Source organism: Polyodon spathula, chromosome 2, assembly GCF_017654505.1.
Source record: "Polyodon spathula isolate WHYD16114869_AA chromosome 2, ASM1765450v1, whole genome shotgun sequence".
Taxonomy (NCBI): Eukaryota; Metazoa; Chordata; class Actinopteri; order Acipenseriformes; family Polyodontidae; genus Polyodon; species Polyodon spathula.
Genome location: NC_054535.1, coordinates 108309015 through 108324643, shown reverse-complemented (window position 1 = coordinate 108324643; position 15629 = coordinate 108309015). Strand labels below are relative to the sequence as shown.

The window sequence follows — 15629 nt, the reverse complement described above, 5'->3', positions numbered from 1 at the left end:
GGTAGTATACCAGAAAATATCAGTTTTGGTTTTCTCTTTTAATTTCCTTCCTAGCTCTCTGAATTTGTTTTCCAGGGATTTTGGTCTGTCTCTTCCAATGTTGTTTGTACCGATGTGGACGACTACTACCGGGTTCTCTCCTGTTCTTTCTAGGAGCCTGTCCACGTTCTCAGTGATGTGCTTAACCGAGGCTCCCGGAAGGCAGCACACTGTTGTAGTAAGGGGGTCCAAACTGTAAATTGAACTTGCTGTGTTTCTCAATATGGAGTCCCCAACAATCATGACCTCCCTTCTTTTTGCTGTCTGGTCACCACTGTCAAAAGGGTCCTGGATGTTGTTCCTTTCATTCTCTTGTTGACCTCGTCATCAAAGGACATGCTATGACATCTACTTTATAACAAGAAAAAAACCCTCTAAAATCAATTTTCATCCAAAAAATAAACAAAATGCACAACATGGTACTGCAGTTATTAATTCCACTGGACATATGTGGCAGATCAATAATACCAATGTCAGTAACATTTCATAGTCAACTATCTTCTATTTTAAAAGAACACACTGTATATAAACACAATCTGCATTTCTAAAGCAATGTTTCTGCTGAAATTATAACAGATACTCTCTCATTATTTGTGTGACTTTTAGACTTTGATGCAGAATACTTTGCAATGTGTGAGTCTGGGAACATGTCTACTACAGATCTGCTGAACTAATCACTACATGTAAAGGTCTCTGCATATGTAACTTTCTTAATCTCTGTTTTTCCTTTGGGAAGATGTCATTGATGCACTGGTTTCTGAGCGTCGTGGGCTTTTTGGTGTTTTTGTGGTCTCTCGTGCTGACCACAAACATCATTCTCGCTTCCATCCTCCACTGTTAAAATCAGTCCTGCGTATAGTGTGACCAGAGTTTCAAAGCTCAAAACCAGGACACATAGTTAAATAACTGATAAGACTAATTAAACGTGGGCTATTTAATGGTTATTTAATGGTCTTAGCATTATCTTTTTTTAAGCAGCTAGCTAATTTCAGTACACTCCTCATGTGTAATTTGGGAGGGGCAGGTGTGTGGCTACGTATGTGAGCTTGCCTTGAGCAATGTGGAAGTGAGTTAAAACACACAGAAAAATGATCTGCTGCTTTGCCAACTATACCTTGAATAAGGAACTGGGAAGAGGTAACCAACTTCCAGGTGGTCTGCGAATAAGGAACAGGGAGTAAGTTACCAACTTCCAAGTGGTGTCTGGCTGAGGGTTAGACAGATGCAAAACAAAAGCGAAATCAACCATGCGTCCTGCATGTTTTTAAAATTATGCAATTTCTACACATTTAAGGGTACTGGCTGTAACCCCCCCCCCCCCCCACAGGCTTGAAGGCAGTGTCACTAATTAAGACACTTTTAGAAAACATTTTTAACGTGTGTGTTATTTTTGAATAACTCCGGTCTTGTGTGTGTTGTTGTAATGAGATAAATAGTAAACAATGATATTGTTGAAGGACGGCGCTCATATTCCTGAGTTTCTGAGCTGTTCCTCCAGCGTTCCCTGCAGCTGTATAACTACAATACAATCAAACCCTTTATTCAAGCAATTTCCATCATTTAACATGCTGTCAGGCTAGTGCAGTTTCATCATGTATTCCAATTGATTTGTGGTTACAAGCTGATGATGGCATATTTGATGTAGAATTGATGACAATATTTCTGTTGATGAATAATGATTAGAGCCACTAGCTCATTTTATGTTACCAAACAGGAACTATAGAAGACTAAATAACTTTTAAATATCATTACTGGTGTTTTAATAACATGGACTCCATGTAAGTGGTCAGTAGACTTCCATTGACTTATATGGACAGATTTGAATATCTAGCTTAACTTTACACTGTAAACTGTGGCAGCTCCTCAGTACGTGGTCAGTTAGTTACTATTCTAGCTATATGTTAAACTGTGTATGTGTGTTGTCTTTTTTTTTTTTTGTTTTTATCATAGGCAAGTCGTCTTCAACCCTGCTTGTACTCCCTGACCCCTGCCTGCCCCACCCTACAGCTGCCTGCAGCTGCACATCAGAGCCCCACCTGGCACTGATAAGCACCTCTGATAACACTGTGTAACACATTTTTTTTTTTTTTTTGTTCCTGGGTATTAAGTGTTATTTCCTAATTGCTTATGCCTCAAAAGTATAGAAAATGGCTATTATTCCCCACAAACTTTGCTTTTGTGACCAGGACAGTGATATTTTGAAATATACCTATTTTCCAGAACATTCCAGATAGATTCAGTGCTGAGTAAACTTGGAGTAACTTCTAGAACTTTCTAGAACTTTCCAGTAATATAAATAGTAGTATAAATACAGGGGCCTTAAGCCCACCAGTTCAGTTTAGTTCCAGCTGCCTAAGTGGATACATATCTGCATTTTTCTGAGATGGCATCAAGAGGCTGCAATGGTGGCATTCCTGATGGGTCTCCAAGGCGGTTTTACCAAGTTTCCCTGCTATCTTTGCCTTTGGGACAGCAGGGACACCAAGGCGCACTACCACAGGCGGGACTGGCCACAGCGGACCGAGTTCTCTATGGGGAGGAACAACGTCAAGTGGGATCCACTGGTGGACCCCCGGAAGGTGCTGATGCCACCGCTGCACATCAAATTGGGCCTTATGAAACAATAAGGCAGCCTTCAAGTACCTTCAAGACTTCTTCCCTAAGCTGTCCGAGGCAAAGGTCAAAGCCGTTGTCTTCGTCGGACCACAGATAAAGAAGATCCTGGAGTGCAATGAATTCCCCAAGAAGCTCACTAGTAAGGAGAAAGCAGCTTGGAACAGCTTTGTCACAGTGGTTCGGGGCTTCCTGGGCAATCACAAGGCCGAAAACTATGTGGAGCTGGTTGAGACTCTGGTGAAGAACTACGGCACAATGGGCTGTAGGATGTCCCTCAAAGTCCATATCCTTGATGCTCATCTTGATAAATTCAAGGAGAACATGGGAGCGTACTCGGAGGAGCAAGGCGAGCGCTTCCACCAGGATATACTGGACTTTGAATGCCGCTACCAAGGACAGTATAAAGAGAACATGATGGGAGACTACATTTGGGGGTTGATTCGTGAAAGTGATTTACAGTATAATCGTAAATCTCGAAAAACTACTCACTTCTAAATCTTTTGTAGTCATTTTTGTATTTTGTATAAATACATGTTAATTTGAATTCATATGTTGTTTTTTTCTGATTTTATGTGAACGAAAAGACACAAATTTGCCCGTTTTCTCATTGGAAATAGGTACATTTCTAATTATCACTGTCCTGGTCACAAAAGCAAAGTTTGTGGGGAATAATAGCCATTTTCTATACTTTTGAGGCATAAGCAATTAGGAAATAACACTTACTACCCAGGTACAAAAATTGTGTTACATAGTGTAACCAACCCATGCACTCCCCTTCCACCCAAAACAGCCCCAACGCAAAACCAAGACACTGTTTGCATCCAGGGAAAGTTAGTGCATGGACGTGACTGGCTGTCCAGGGAACCAGTGGCATGCATCAACAAGACTATAACACATAACAGATCATTACGTGCAAGGTAAGGTAGCAACAGTTATCATCTTCACACAGCTGCACGGTTGACTGGTGGCTACATTTACTGTTCCCCTGTGAGTATAAGTGTTCTATTTTTGATGGATTTGTATTCTTAACTCAGGGTTCCCTGAATTTGTTTTAACTGTGGACCACCTGTTCAGCTGCATTAGGTATTGCGGACCACTATTATCACTTAAGAAAAATGACAAATGAAACAGTAACTTTGGTTGTGATTTGAAATCTGATCTGATCGGGGAAGACTTGAACCAGTTCCAGTGATTGAAGGGCCTAATTTAAAGAAAGCAGTCTGTAAACAAAAAACACGAGTAAAGGGGAAAATAAGGCAGAGACCTACCTGCATAACAGCTGGTTTATTAGACTGGGTAATTCAAGAAAGGGTTTGATGCAAAACGAAACAAAGGGTGTGTTGGCACTGTGCACTGTTAAATTGTTATGTGAGGCAGGGATTATTATAGTACACTGGTCTTTCACCTCTTGTGCCTGATTCCAGCTCAGGGATTAGGCGAGGCAGGGATTATTATAGTACACTGGTCTTTCACCTCTTGTGCCTGATTCCAGCTCAGGGATTAGGCGAGGCAGGGATTATTATAGTACACTGGTCTTTCACCTCTTGTGCCTGATTCCAGCTCAGGGATTAGGCGAGGCAGGGATTATTATAGTACACTGGTCTTTCACCTCTTGTGCCTGATTCCAGCTCAGGGATTAGGCGAGGCAGGGATTATTATAGTACACTGGTCTTTCACCTCTTGTGCCTGATTCCAGCTCAGGGATTAGGAGAGGCAGGGATTATTATAGTACACTGGTCTTTCACCTCTTGTGCCTGATTCCAGCTCAGGGATTAGGCGAGCCAGGGATTATTATAGTACACTGGTCTTTCATCTCTTGTGCTTGATTCCAGCTCAGGGATTAGACGAGCCAGGGATTATTATAGTACACTGGTCTTTCACCTCTTGTGCTTGATTCCAGCTCAGGGATTAGGCGAGGCAGGGATTATTATAGTACACTGGTCTTTCACCTCTTGTGCTTGATTCCAGCTCAGGGATTAGGCGAGGCAGGGATTATTATAGTACACTGGTCTTTCACCTCTTGTGCTTGATTCCAGCTCAGGGATTAGGCGAGCCAGGGATTATTATAGTACACTGGTCTTTCACCTCTTGTGCTTGATTCCAGCTCAGGGATTAGGCGAGCCAGGGATTATTATAGTACACTGGTCTTTCATCTCTTGTGCTTGATTCCAGCTCAGGGATTAGGCGAGGCAGGGATTATTATAGTACACTGGTCTTTCACCTCTTGTGCTTGATTCCAGCTCAGGGATTAGGCGAGCCAGGGATTATTATAGTACACTGGTCTTTCACCTCTTGTGCTTGATTCCAGCTCAGGGATTAGGCGAGCCAGGGATTATTATAGTACACTGGTCTTTCACCTCTTGTGCTTGATTCCAGCTCAGGGATTAGGCGAGCCAGGGATTATTATAGTACACTGGTCTTTCACCTCTTGTGCTTGATTCCAGCTCAGGGATTAGGCGAGCCAGGGATTATTATAGTACACTGGTCTTTCACCTCTTGTGCTTGATTCCAGCTCAGGGATTAGGCGAGGCAGGGATTATTATAGTACACTGGTCTTTCACCTCTTGTGCTTGATTCCAGCTCAGGGATTAGGCGAGGCAGGGATTATTATAGTACACTGGTCTTTCACCTCTTGTGCTTGATTCCAGCTCAGGGATTAGGCGAGGCAGGGATTATTATAGTACACTGGTCTTTCACCTCTTGTGCTTGATTCCAGCTCAGGGATTAGGCGAGGCAGGGATTATTATAGTACACTGGTCTTTCACCTCTTGTGCTTGATTCCAGCTCAGGGATTAGGCGAGGCAGGGATTATTATAGTACACTGGTCTTTCATCTCTTGTGCTTGATTCCAACTCAGGGATTAGGCGAGGCAGGGATTATTATAGTACACTGGTCTTTCATCTCTTGTGCTTGATTCCAGCTCAGGGATTAGGCGAGGCAGGGATTATTATAGTACACTGGTCTTTCATCTCTTGTGCTTGATTCCAGCTCAGGGATTAGGCGAGGCAGGGATTATTATAGTACACTGGTCTTTCATCTCTTGTGCTTGATTCCAGCTCAGGGATTAGGCGAGGCAGGGATTATTATAGTACACTGGTCTTTCATCTCTTGTGCTTGATTCCAGCTCAGGGATTAGGCGAGGCAGGGATTATTATAGTGCACTTTTTCAGAAGAATATATTACTGAAATCACTACAAGCTTTTAAAGCTCCCACTGTCAGGTTGCACTTTCGTTTTTAACAGCCTGTCATTACCCAGCGCGTCACCACAGCCGACTCTCAGCATCGTGCTCACTGCCTGCTCACACTGGACTTCACTTGTACAGGCAAATATTTACTTAAAGTAACTGCTCTTAGGCGAGCCCGCTCTTGCATGCAATTATTTACTGTATTCTCTGCTCTTATCTGTAATGTGATACTTTGTACTGTAAATATAGTACACTGGTCTTTCACCTCTTGTGCTTATATCCCCTGGCTAAGCTCAGGGAAGGCGAGGCAATAATTAAATAAATAATCTGCAGTGCCAACAAAGGCAGATGCAATTTCCAGGCATTTGTGAATTTTTGGTTTCTTAGACAACGATGCCCCTGCACAATCTTTTTTTCACGCACCGCAAGCCGATCCATTTCATGTACTGCACAAGGGCACAATGCGGCAGGAACGGAGCGGGCACAGATTCTTAAACACAAAATCACGCGCGACTGGGTCTCTGACTAAGACACAGTTTGGTGTAAAAGTTGGTACCCAGGCTAAAAATCAAGATTCCCAATGCAGATTATGCTGCTTATGTTTGATTGCAAGAATATTGTAATACAAAATAAAGTATGAAATAAGATTTATTAAATATTTATTTCAGTATTACCACATACACTACGAGAGTATCTTATAGAGAAAGAATAAAATAAAAATAACATGGTGCACATGACACCTGCTTGTAACTATTTTCTCACTGCTGATAGTTCAACTTCAGACATGCTGGCACACGTTACACATGTTCCCATGGATGCAGACATCAGTTCTGTTTTGAAAGTAATTCCAGGGCATGGCCGTGGCTGCAGTGCACATCCACAGTGATGGGAACCCCGTGGAGCCGCCCTTACGTACACACTGTCCCTCACCTTCCACGGACCCCCAATTTACTAGCAACACACAACAAAAAATATTTCAACAATTTGGGCAGCTAATTAACTAGAAACACACTGGCAATCAGTGATCTGTTATTTCTTTATAATGACATCTTCCTTGCTGTGACCTGGTTGTTCAATCAATGCAGGCCGGCTCTTTAGAGACACAGACAGCGTTGATCTGAACCTGGGGACTGGGTTCCATCCTCACTCCCCATCTTCACAGCACTTCCTCATAACTCCACTCAAGCAGTCAGGCTGTTGGTTCAGGCATGTTGGCATTTCAGAGACAGTGGTGGGACCCCTGCTTCAGATGCTCCTCACATTTACCACACCAACTTCATTTATAGCGCTTTTCCTGTGCAAGCATCCCAGGGAGCTTTATACAAATACACAGCCAGCAAAAAGAGCTCCAAACTGTTCGCTAGTGAAAAGGTAACAAAGAAATTTGTTTTGAGATTGTTTTGAGTTGAGAATACTGACAGACTCCGCATGCCGGATAAAACTTGGAAACAAGTTCCACAGTGAAGGAGCCTGAACACTGCAAGCTCTCACACATTAGAGTTTTAACCAAGTTCTTGGAATGATCAAGAGGCCATCATTTGCAGATCTCAAAGCGCGAGTCTGTTTAGAGAGTAATTCACACAAACAGGCAGGGCCAGAGCCTTAAGTGAGGAGCAGCATTTTGAAATCAATGAGTTGCTTCACAGGAAGCCAATGTAGTGACCTTAAAACGGGGAAATACAGCAAAGACTAAATGTGTGGAAATATTCTTGCACACACTAACTCTATTAGTGAGAGGAAGGTGGGGTTACATAAAAATGCGGTCATTAAATTCCAGTAGGACTGCAAATATGAAACAGAACGTGGGTGAAACTGACTCAGCTCAGTGGTGTGCTTTTTAGAAAAAAAAAGAGGAGAGGACATTTTGGGCAGAACTGTGAGGTGTTTTTTTTTGTTTGTTTGTTTGTTTTTTAATCAGATAAGATTACATTACACAGGAATTTGTAAAATTGGAAATTATGTAACTATTCAGATGACTATCTTCTTCACATGTGGGTAGAAATTCAATTCTCATTGTGCTGGAATGGGTCAGCAAGATTACCAAAAAAAAATCGTAAGGGCTGTGGTCCAGTCCAGGTTTAAAAAAAAAATGTGACTGCCTATGCTTCCACACGTGGTTGGAGGTGTCTATTAAGCAGCCACGACTGGAAAGACCAAAACAGGAGGTGCAGTCCCTCTACATTATCAAATTAAACAAAACACAAAACCAAAATGACTGTAGAAAGCATGAAGTATACAACAGAGTAGAGATACAGCCATCAATCCAACACAGAGATACAGCCATCAATCAACAGAGATACAGCCATCAATCAACACAGAGATACAGCCATCAATCAACACAGAGATACAGCCATCAATCCAACACAGAGATACAGCCATCAATCAACACAGAGATACAGCCATCAATCAACACAGAGATACAGCCATCAATCCAACACAGAGATACAGCCATCAATCAACACAGAGATACAGCCATCAATCACAGAGATACACATCAATCAACACAGAGATACAGCCATCAATCAACACAGAGATACAGCCATCAATCAACACAGAGATACAGCCATCAATCCAACACAGAGATACAGCCATCAATCCAACACAGAGATACAGCCATCAATCAACACAGAGATACAGCCATCAATCCAACACAGAGATACAGCCATCAATCAACACAGAGATACAGCCATCAATCCAACACAGAGATACAGCCATCAATCCAACACAGAGATACAGCCATCAATCCAACACAGAGATACAGCCATCAATCCAACACAGAGATACAGCCATCAATCCAACACAGAGATACAGCCATCAATCAAACACAGAGATACAGCCATCAATCAAACACAGAGATACAGCCATCAATCAACACAGAGATACAGCCATCAATCCAACACAGAGATACAGCCATCAATCCAACACAGAGATACAGCCATCAATCCAACACAGAGATACAGCCATCAATCAACACAGAGATACAGCCATCAATCAACACAGAGATACAGCCATCAATCCAACACAGAGATACAGCCATCAATCAACACAGAGATACAGCCATCAATCAACACAGAGATACAGCCATCAATCAACACAGAGATACAGCCATCAATCAACACAGAGATACAGCCATCAATCAACACAGAGATACAGCCATCAATCAACACAGAGATACAGCCATCAATCAACACAGAGATACAGCCATCAATCAACACAGAGATACAGCCATCAATCAATCAACACAGAGATACAGCCATCAATCAACACAGAGATACAGCCATCAATCAACACAGAGATACAGCCATCAATCCAACACAGAGATACAGCCATCAATCAACACAGAGATACAGCCACAAGCCATCAGCCATCAAACACAGAGATACAGCCATCAATCCAACACAGAGATACAGCCATCAATCCAACACAGAGATACAGCCATCAATCCAACACAGAGATACAGCCATCAATCCAACACAGAGATACAGCCATCAATCAAACACAGAGATACAGCCATCAATCAAACACAGAGATACAGCCATCAATCCAACACAGAGATACAGCCATCAATCAACACAGAGATACAGCCATCAATCAACACAGAGATACAGCCATCAATCCAACACAGAGATACAGCCATCAATCCAACACAGAGATACAGCCATCAATCAACACAGAGATACAGCCATCAATCAACACAGAGATACAGCCATCAATCAACACAGAGATACAGCCATCAATCAACACAGAGATACAGCCATCAATCAACACAGAGATACAGCCATCAATCAACACAGAGATACAGCCATCAATCAACACAGAGATACAGCCATCAATCAACACAGAGATACAGCCATCAATCAACACAGAGATACAGCCATCAATCAACACAGAGATACAGCCATCAATCAACACAGAGATACAGCCATCAATCAACACAGAGATACAGCCATCAATCAACACAGAGATACAGCCATCAATCAACACAGAGATACAGCCATCAATCAACACAGAGATACAGCCATCAATCAACACAGAGATACAGCCATCAATCAACACAGAGATACAGCCATCAATCAACACAGAGATACAGCCATCAATCAACACAGAGATACAGCCATCAATCAACACAGAGATACAGCCATCAATCAACACAGAGATACAGCCATCAATCCAACACAGAGATACAGCCATCAATCCAACACAGAGATACAGCCATCAATCAACACAGAGTAGAGGTACAGCCATCAATCCAACACATTAGAGATACAGCCATCAAAATCAGGCATGGAGTAGGTCCACACAGCCTCAACACCTAAGGAGTCTTTGGGGGAGGCAGCCTCAGCAGTATGGTGAGGGGTACTGCGCTGCCTCCTGGTGATCGGGGGGGAGTAGGGTCCTCAGATAGTCCACCGCTCGCTGCGCACCTCCACCTCCCGCACCAGCCCTGCCCCCAGGGTCTCGAAGTCTTCGAGGATGGCCTCCACATTGGGCACGGTCTGCGCCTCGCTCCCCTTCACCTGCACCAGCCGAGCCTTCACATGGGATGCCTAAGAGAGAGAGAGAGAGAGAGAGAGAGAGAGGTTACACCACAGCATCCCTATCAATCAATCAATATACAATGGCAATCTGGCCAGTAAGGATCAGGCTGCAGCAGCACAGGACAACGAACAATACGCAAGTAAAAAGTAAAAATCAATGCGATAGCAACACAGGGTTCTCCCCAAGCCTTTTAAGATGCTACTGTGCCTTTAACCCTTTGTGGTCCTATGTCGGACCAGGTCCAACATTACAATTTTCCCTTTCCAGTCCAACGTTGGACCCTGTCCGACATCATCAAAAAGACGGAAAGCACAGGTCTCTAGTAAAGCAGAGAAAACCTTTCAATGGCCAAGAGAGACCGATAGAAGCAGAGAGAAGCCGAAAAATAAAGGGTCGTATCTGATAGCCCCATGCATCACATAGATAACACCGATATAGCCAAAGGAGGTAGCTGCTTCCGCATCCAGAGCTCAAATAATATCATGGACATTTGCAGAGCATTTTGAGATGTTACAGTAATAAAATAATGACTTGGATCGCATTATTGAGGAGTTTGGTGATAAAACGAGTGATCAGGAGAGGATTTATCAGTATGCACGTCTATAAAGAGGTATGTGAAACACAGTGAACAAGAGATGGGGCTTGGCTGGAGATGCAGGACTGATGTCCCTTTGCAGTGCAGCGCCTTTTAAACCTGTTTTACTCTGAAAAAAAAAAAAAAAATTTAAACAGTGCGTACAAAATAAACAGCGTGTGTGAAAATAAATTGGACCTGACCCGTCTGACAAGCGCTGAATAAATGGACCGCAAAAGGGTTAACAATAAGGATTGATTGCACTTCTAGCAGACTAGATCACTTGCGCGTTTCTGGGTGAAAAAAAAGAAAAAAACTCTCGGAAGCACATGACAGCTGTGTTACGTCTTGACACAACATTTAACCAATCAGAGAGCTTGAAGGGGCGAGTTTTCTGTGTTAAGCAATAGAACATTAAAATGACTGCTAAAAAATTGATATTTTCAAAGCAAAAATAGTGACAGTGAATGCAGGGAGGTCAAAATAAGCCGGCTATATATTCCTTTTGTTGTGATATCATAACACTGTGTACCCAGGTGCTTGTGAGAGATATTGGGGGTTCATGTATAGAGGCTGAACGCCTTTATGAAGAAAGGCGTGATGGGATGTCAGCTGACTTACAAATGCTTCAGTGCAGAGGTGCTGGATTATTACACTGCGGTTTCATGCAACAGTTGTGATGATGACAAAATGTGTGTGAACACTGTTGTGTAAAAAAAATGGTTAAAATGAACAGTTGCATTCAAAAAATGTAGAACAGTGAAAGATTAAAAAAGACATGCATTAACAAAATGCCCTGAAAACGTAGTTTTTGTTAACGCCAATAACCCAACGTTATCGTTCCCCAGTCAAATCGTACCGTGCCTACGTAAGCACGGTAACTTACCATAATATGAGAGAGTCACGAACATGAAGCGCAACCAGTAACAGTCCACCAACGACAGCACATTATTCAAATGCTTTGTCGCATCATATATTTAAAAGTTAAGGCAAGTTTATTTTCCTGTTAAAAGTGCTCCCGGCTATAATGTTCTGCTGCACAAATTCCTAAAAATTCCTAAAAATTCCTGGGGAGAACCCTGTTACATAATACACAAAACACAATAATTACATCTGGTACGAAACTGCATCATAAATACAGATAAAGCATACAACCCCACCCAGTGCAGTCAGCAATTACAGGTATCAATAGCAAATCCTAGCTGTGACGAACAACGTTAGCACAAACTAAACAGATTCATTTCACATGCTTTTGTATTGAACGATCTGCTTCTGCAAATTCAAAACGAGATCTCAGCAACTGCCAATTTAAAAATCGCTTCAGATCTGAGAAGGTAGTTTGAAGAGGATAACCCAAGTAGGTTCTAGAGAGGACCTGGAACTTTGCTGATAAGAATGAGTGTTTAAAAGCAAAGGCTCCTAGTAAAACCTGGAATGGGTAAAACTGCTGTGCAACAGGAGTCTTACTTCCATCCCTGTACCACAATGTTGTCCACCTCAGTTCAATAAGTGACTCCCCGCCCCTTCTCAGAGAGGTTCATAGTCTTTAATAAAAATCAGTCTTACGTTTGTGGAGACACCACTTAAAAAAAATAAATAAATAAAATTCTTTGAATAGTGACCTTCCGTTAAACTGAGGGAAAGGCAATCTAAAAAAAGAAAGTGGATTTATGATGTGGTACACAACCAGCGGGAATGAAGAGAGCAAGCACCAGGCTCCACCAAGAATGCACCGTTCTGGCCACAACACCTCGTAAATTTCCTTTTAATTCTTATCTTTCCAGCTCATACTTCTTTAAACTCTGTTAAATGTTTCGTGGTCAGCTGTCTAACACCACCACCACCACCACATGTACACGGTGCCTGTCAAGACGAGAAGTATTCTCAAAAGCACTTCTGTAACAGTAGGGCCTGCAGGCACTGGTACTTACAGGTCAAACAAAGGAGACCAGGAACAAAACCTGCCTGCTGCTGGGAATCTAAGGAAGGGCTGCAGCGAGCCATGCAGATCACAGGTTGATTAAGTGCAATCAGGTAATGTGAGCTGAAGAGTTAACCTCGCATTGCCTGACTTGTGATTGATCGACCACCTGATGTGTAAAGAACATGCAAAGGTTAATTGGTTGATTGAAATTTCCTGACATTGTCATGCTTTCCATGGGAACAGTAGGAGGATTCAATCAAAGTGCTTTGTGATGGTGGTCCACTATGAAAGGCGCTATATAAAAAAGACTGATTGATCGATCAAGTGTCATGTCTGGATGGTACAAAAAGCCTGGTCAGACAAAATACTAGGTGTGAGACTGAAAAGCAGAGAAACAGAGATGAGGAAGTCATGGTCTGGAAACTAAACCCTGAGTAACAGTGATTCATAATATTGTGAAGACAGCTGTAGCTGTGCCTAGGGAAAACTTCACGTGAACAAGCATAGAGAGAAAGAAAAGAGCTCCACTTACCGTGTGGGGCGGCTAGTTTGTTTTAGACCAAGCCACATTCATCTTTTGTTTCGATAGGGTTCATGCAGTTATTTGCCTGTTTTATTTTTTTACTATATTGCCACTGTTGCTGTGAAACATAACCTGCAGGATATCTAGAATCTCATTCCTGGTATCCAGGTAAAAATGAATAGAATTGAGCCACCTCAGCATTTCAGCCAGGTATCTCTGGTCTCCAGCGGCTCTCTGCTCTCTAGCACCTTGGCCAGGTATCTCTGGTCTCCAGCGGCTCTCTGCTCTCTAGCACCTTGGCCAGGTATCTCTGGTCTCCAGCGGCTCCCTGCTCTCTAGCACCTTGGCCACGTATCTCTGGTCTCCAGCGGCTCTCTGCTCTCTAGCACCTTGGCCAGGTATCTCTGGTCTCCAGCGGCTCTCTGCTCTCTAGCACCTTGGTCAGGTATCTCTGGTCTCCAGCGGCTCTCTGCTCTCTAGCACCTTGTTCTCCTGCTGCAGCTTAACATGAAGTTCATCAGTTTGAACCGACTAAATACCCGAGTCAGCCGTTTGGAAAAGACTTGTTCAGGCAAAGTGGGTTTTCAGATAAGATTTAAAAAAAAAAAAAGACAGCCCTCATAGCAAGGCATTCCAAAGCCTTGGAGCAGAACAGCTAAATTCCACCCTTTGTACTTAGTCTAGTACAGGCAAGTGCAATAACAACAACAAGAGCGTGTTGTTGTACTCCATGGTCCGTCTAGGTCAAAAGTAAAGCTCTCTAAATTGTGCTAACGGAATGTTCGATTTTCCGGACTTTTCTAAAATTTTAGATTTTGGCGCAGACAGAGTGTTGTGCGGACTTTTGGTCGCAAATAACTTTTTTTTTTTGTTTTGTTTTTTTTGTTTTTCTTTTTAATCTAAGCCATGATCTCATAACGTCAGGCATCGCTGTGCATGAACAGTCAGAGGCTGGGAGTGGTAGTGGGCTTCAGGCTATGCACTACAACACAAATAAGCCGGCAGGGGGGTTGCAAGTGGTGAGCTAAGGTTACAGATATTAATGGAGCACAATAAATTAGGGAGAAAACCTTGGGCAAGAAAATTGGAGACGACTAAATAAATAAAAAAAAATAACAAAAAAAAAAACTCTCTTCCATAAGGGACCACGTTTCACAGTTAACCCTTTACACCCAGGACAGGTGTAACCAAGACTGTGCATGTTCTACAGAACCTCCTGATTCAACCCTTTCACACCCAGCACGACCGTAACCAAGACTGTGCATGTTCTACAGGACCTCCTGATTCAACCCCTTCACACCCAGCACGACCGTAACCAAGACTGTGCATGTTCTACAGGACCTCCTGATTCAACCCCTTCACACCCAGCACGACCGTAACCAAGACTGTGCATGTTCTACAGGACCTCCTGATTCAACCCCTTCACACCCAGCACAGGCGTAACCAAGACTGTGCATGTTCTACAGGACCTCCTGATTCAACCCCTTCACACCCAGCACGACCGTAACCAAGACTGTGCATGTTCTACAGGACCTCCTGATTCAACCCCCTCACACCCAGGACAGGCGTAACCAAGACTGTGCATGTTCTACAGGACCTCCCGATTCAACCCCTTCACACCCAGGACAGGCATAACCAAGACTGTGCATGTTCTACAGGACCTCCTGATTCAACCCCTTCACACCCAGCACGACCGTAACCAAGACTGTGCATGTTCTACAGGACCTCCTGATTCAACCCCTTCACACCCAGCACGACCGTAACCAAGACTGTGCATGTTCTACAGGACCTCCTGATTCAACCCCTTCACACCCAGCACGACCGTAACCAAGACTGTGCATGTTCTACAGGACCTCCTGATTCAACCCCTTCACACCCAGCACGACCGTAACCAAGACTGTGCATGTTCTACAGGACCTCCTGATTCAACCCCTTCACACCCAGGACAGGCGTAACCAAGACTGTGCATGTTCTACAGGACCTCCCGATTCAACCCCTTCACACCCAGGACAGGCGTAACCAAGACTGTGCATGTTCTACAGGACCTCCTGATTCAACCCCTTCACACCCAGCACGACCATAACCAAGACTGTGCATGTTCTACAGGACCTCCTGATTCAACCCCTTCACACCCAGCACAACCGTAACCAAGACTGTGCATGTTCTACAGGACCTCCTGATTCAACCCCTTCACACCCAGCACGACCATAACCAAGACTGTGCATGTT

The 15629-nt window shown here is 43.3% G+C and overlaps 1 protein-coding gene across 1 annotated transcript in view; it reads right to left on the bottom strand.

Moving 5' to 3' along the window:
- Positions 1 to 9993: 9993 nt before the first annotated feature.
- The window catches only part of LOC121327397 (nucleolar protein 6-like), a 55748-nt gene continuing 50112 nt past the window's right edge, over positions 9994 to 15629 (bottom strand). Inside the window, 1 exon segment of the mRNA XM_041271432.1 lies at positions 9994 to 10388. Within this exon segment, the coding sequence (XP_041127366.1) occupies positions 10239 to 10388 (150 nt within the window). The 3' untranslated portion in view covers positions 9994 to 10238.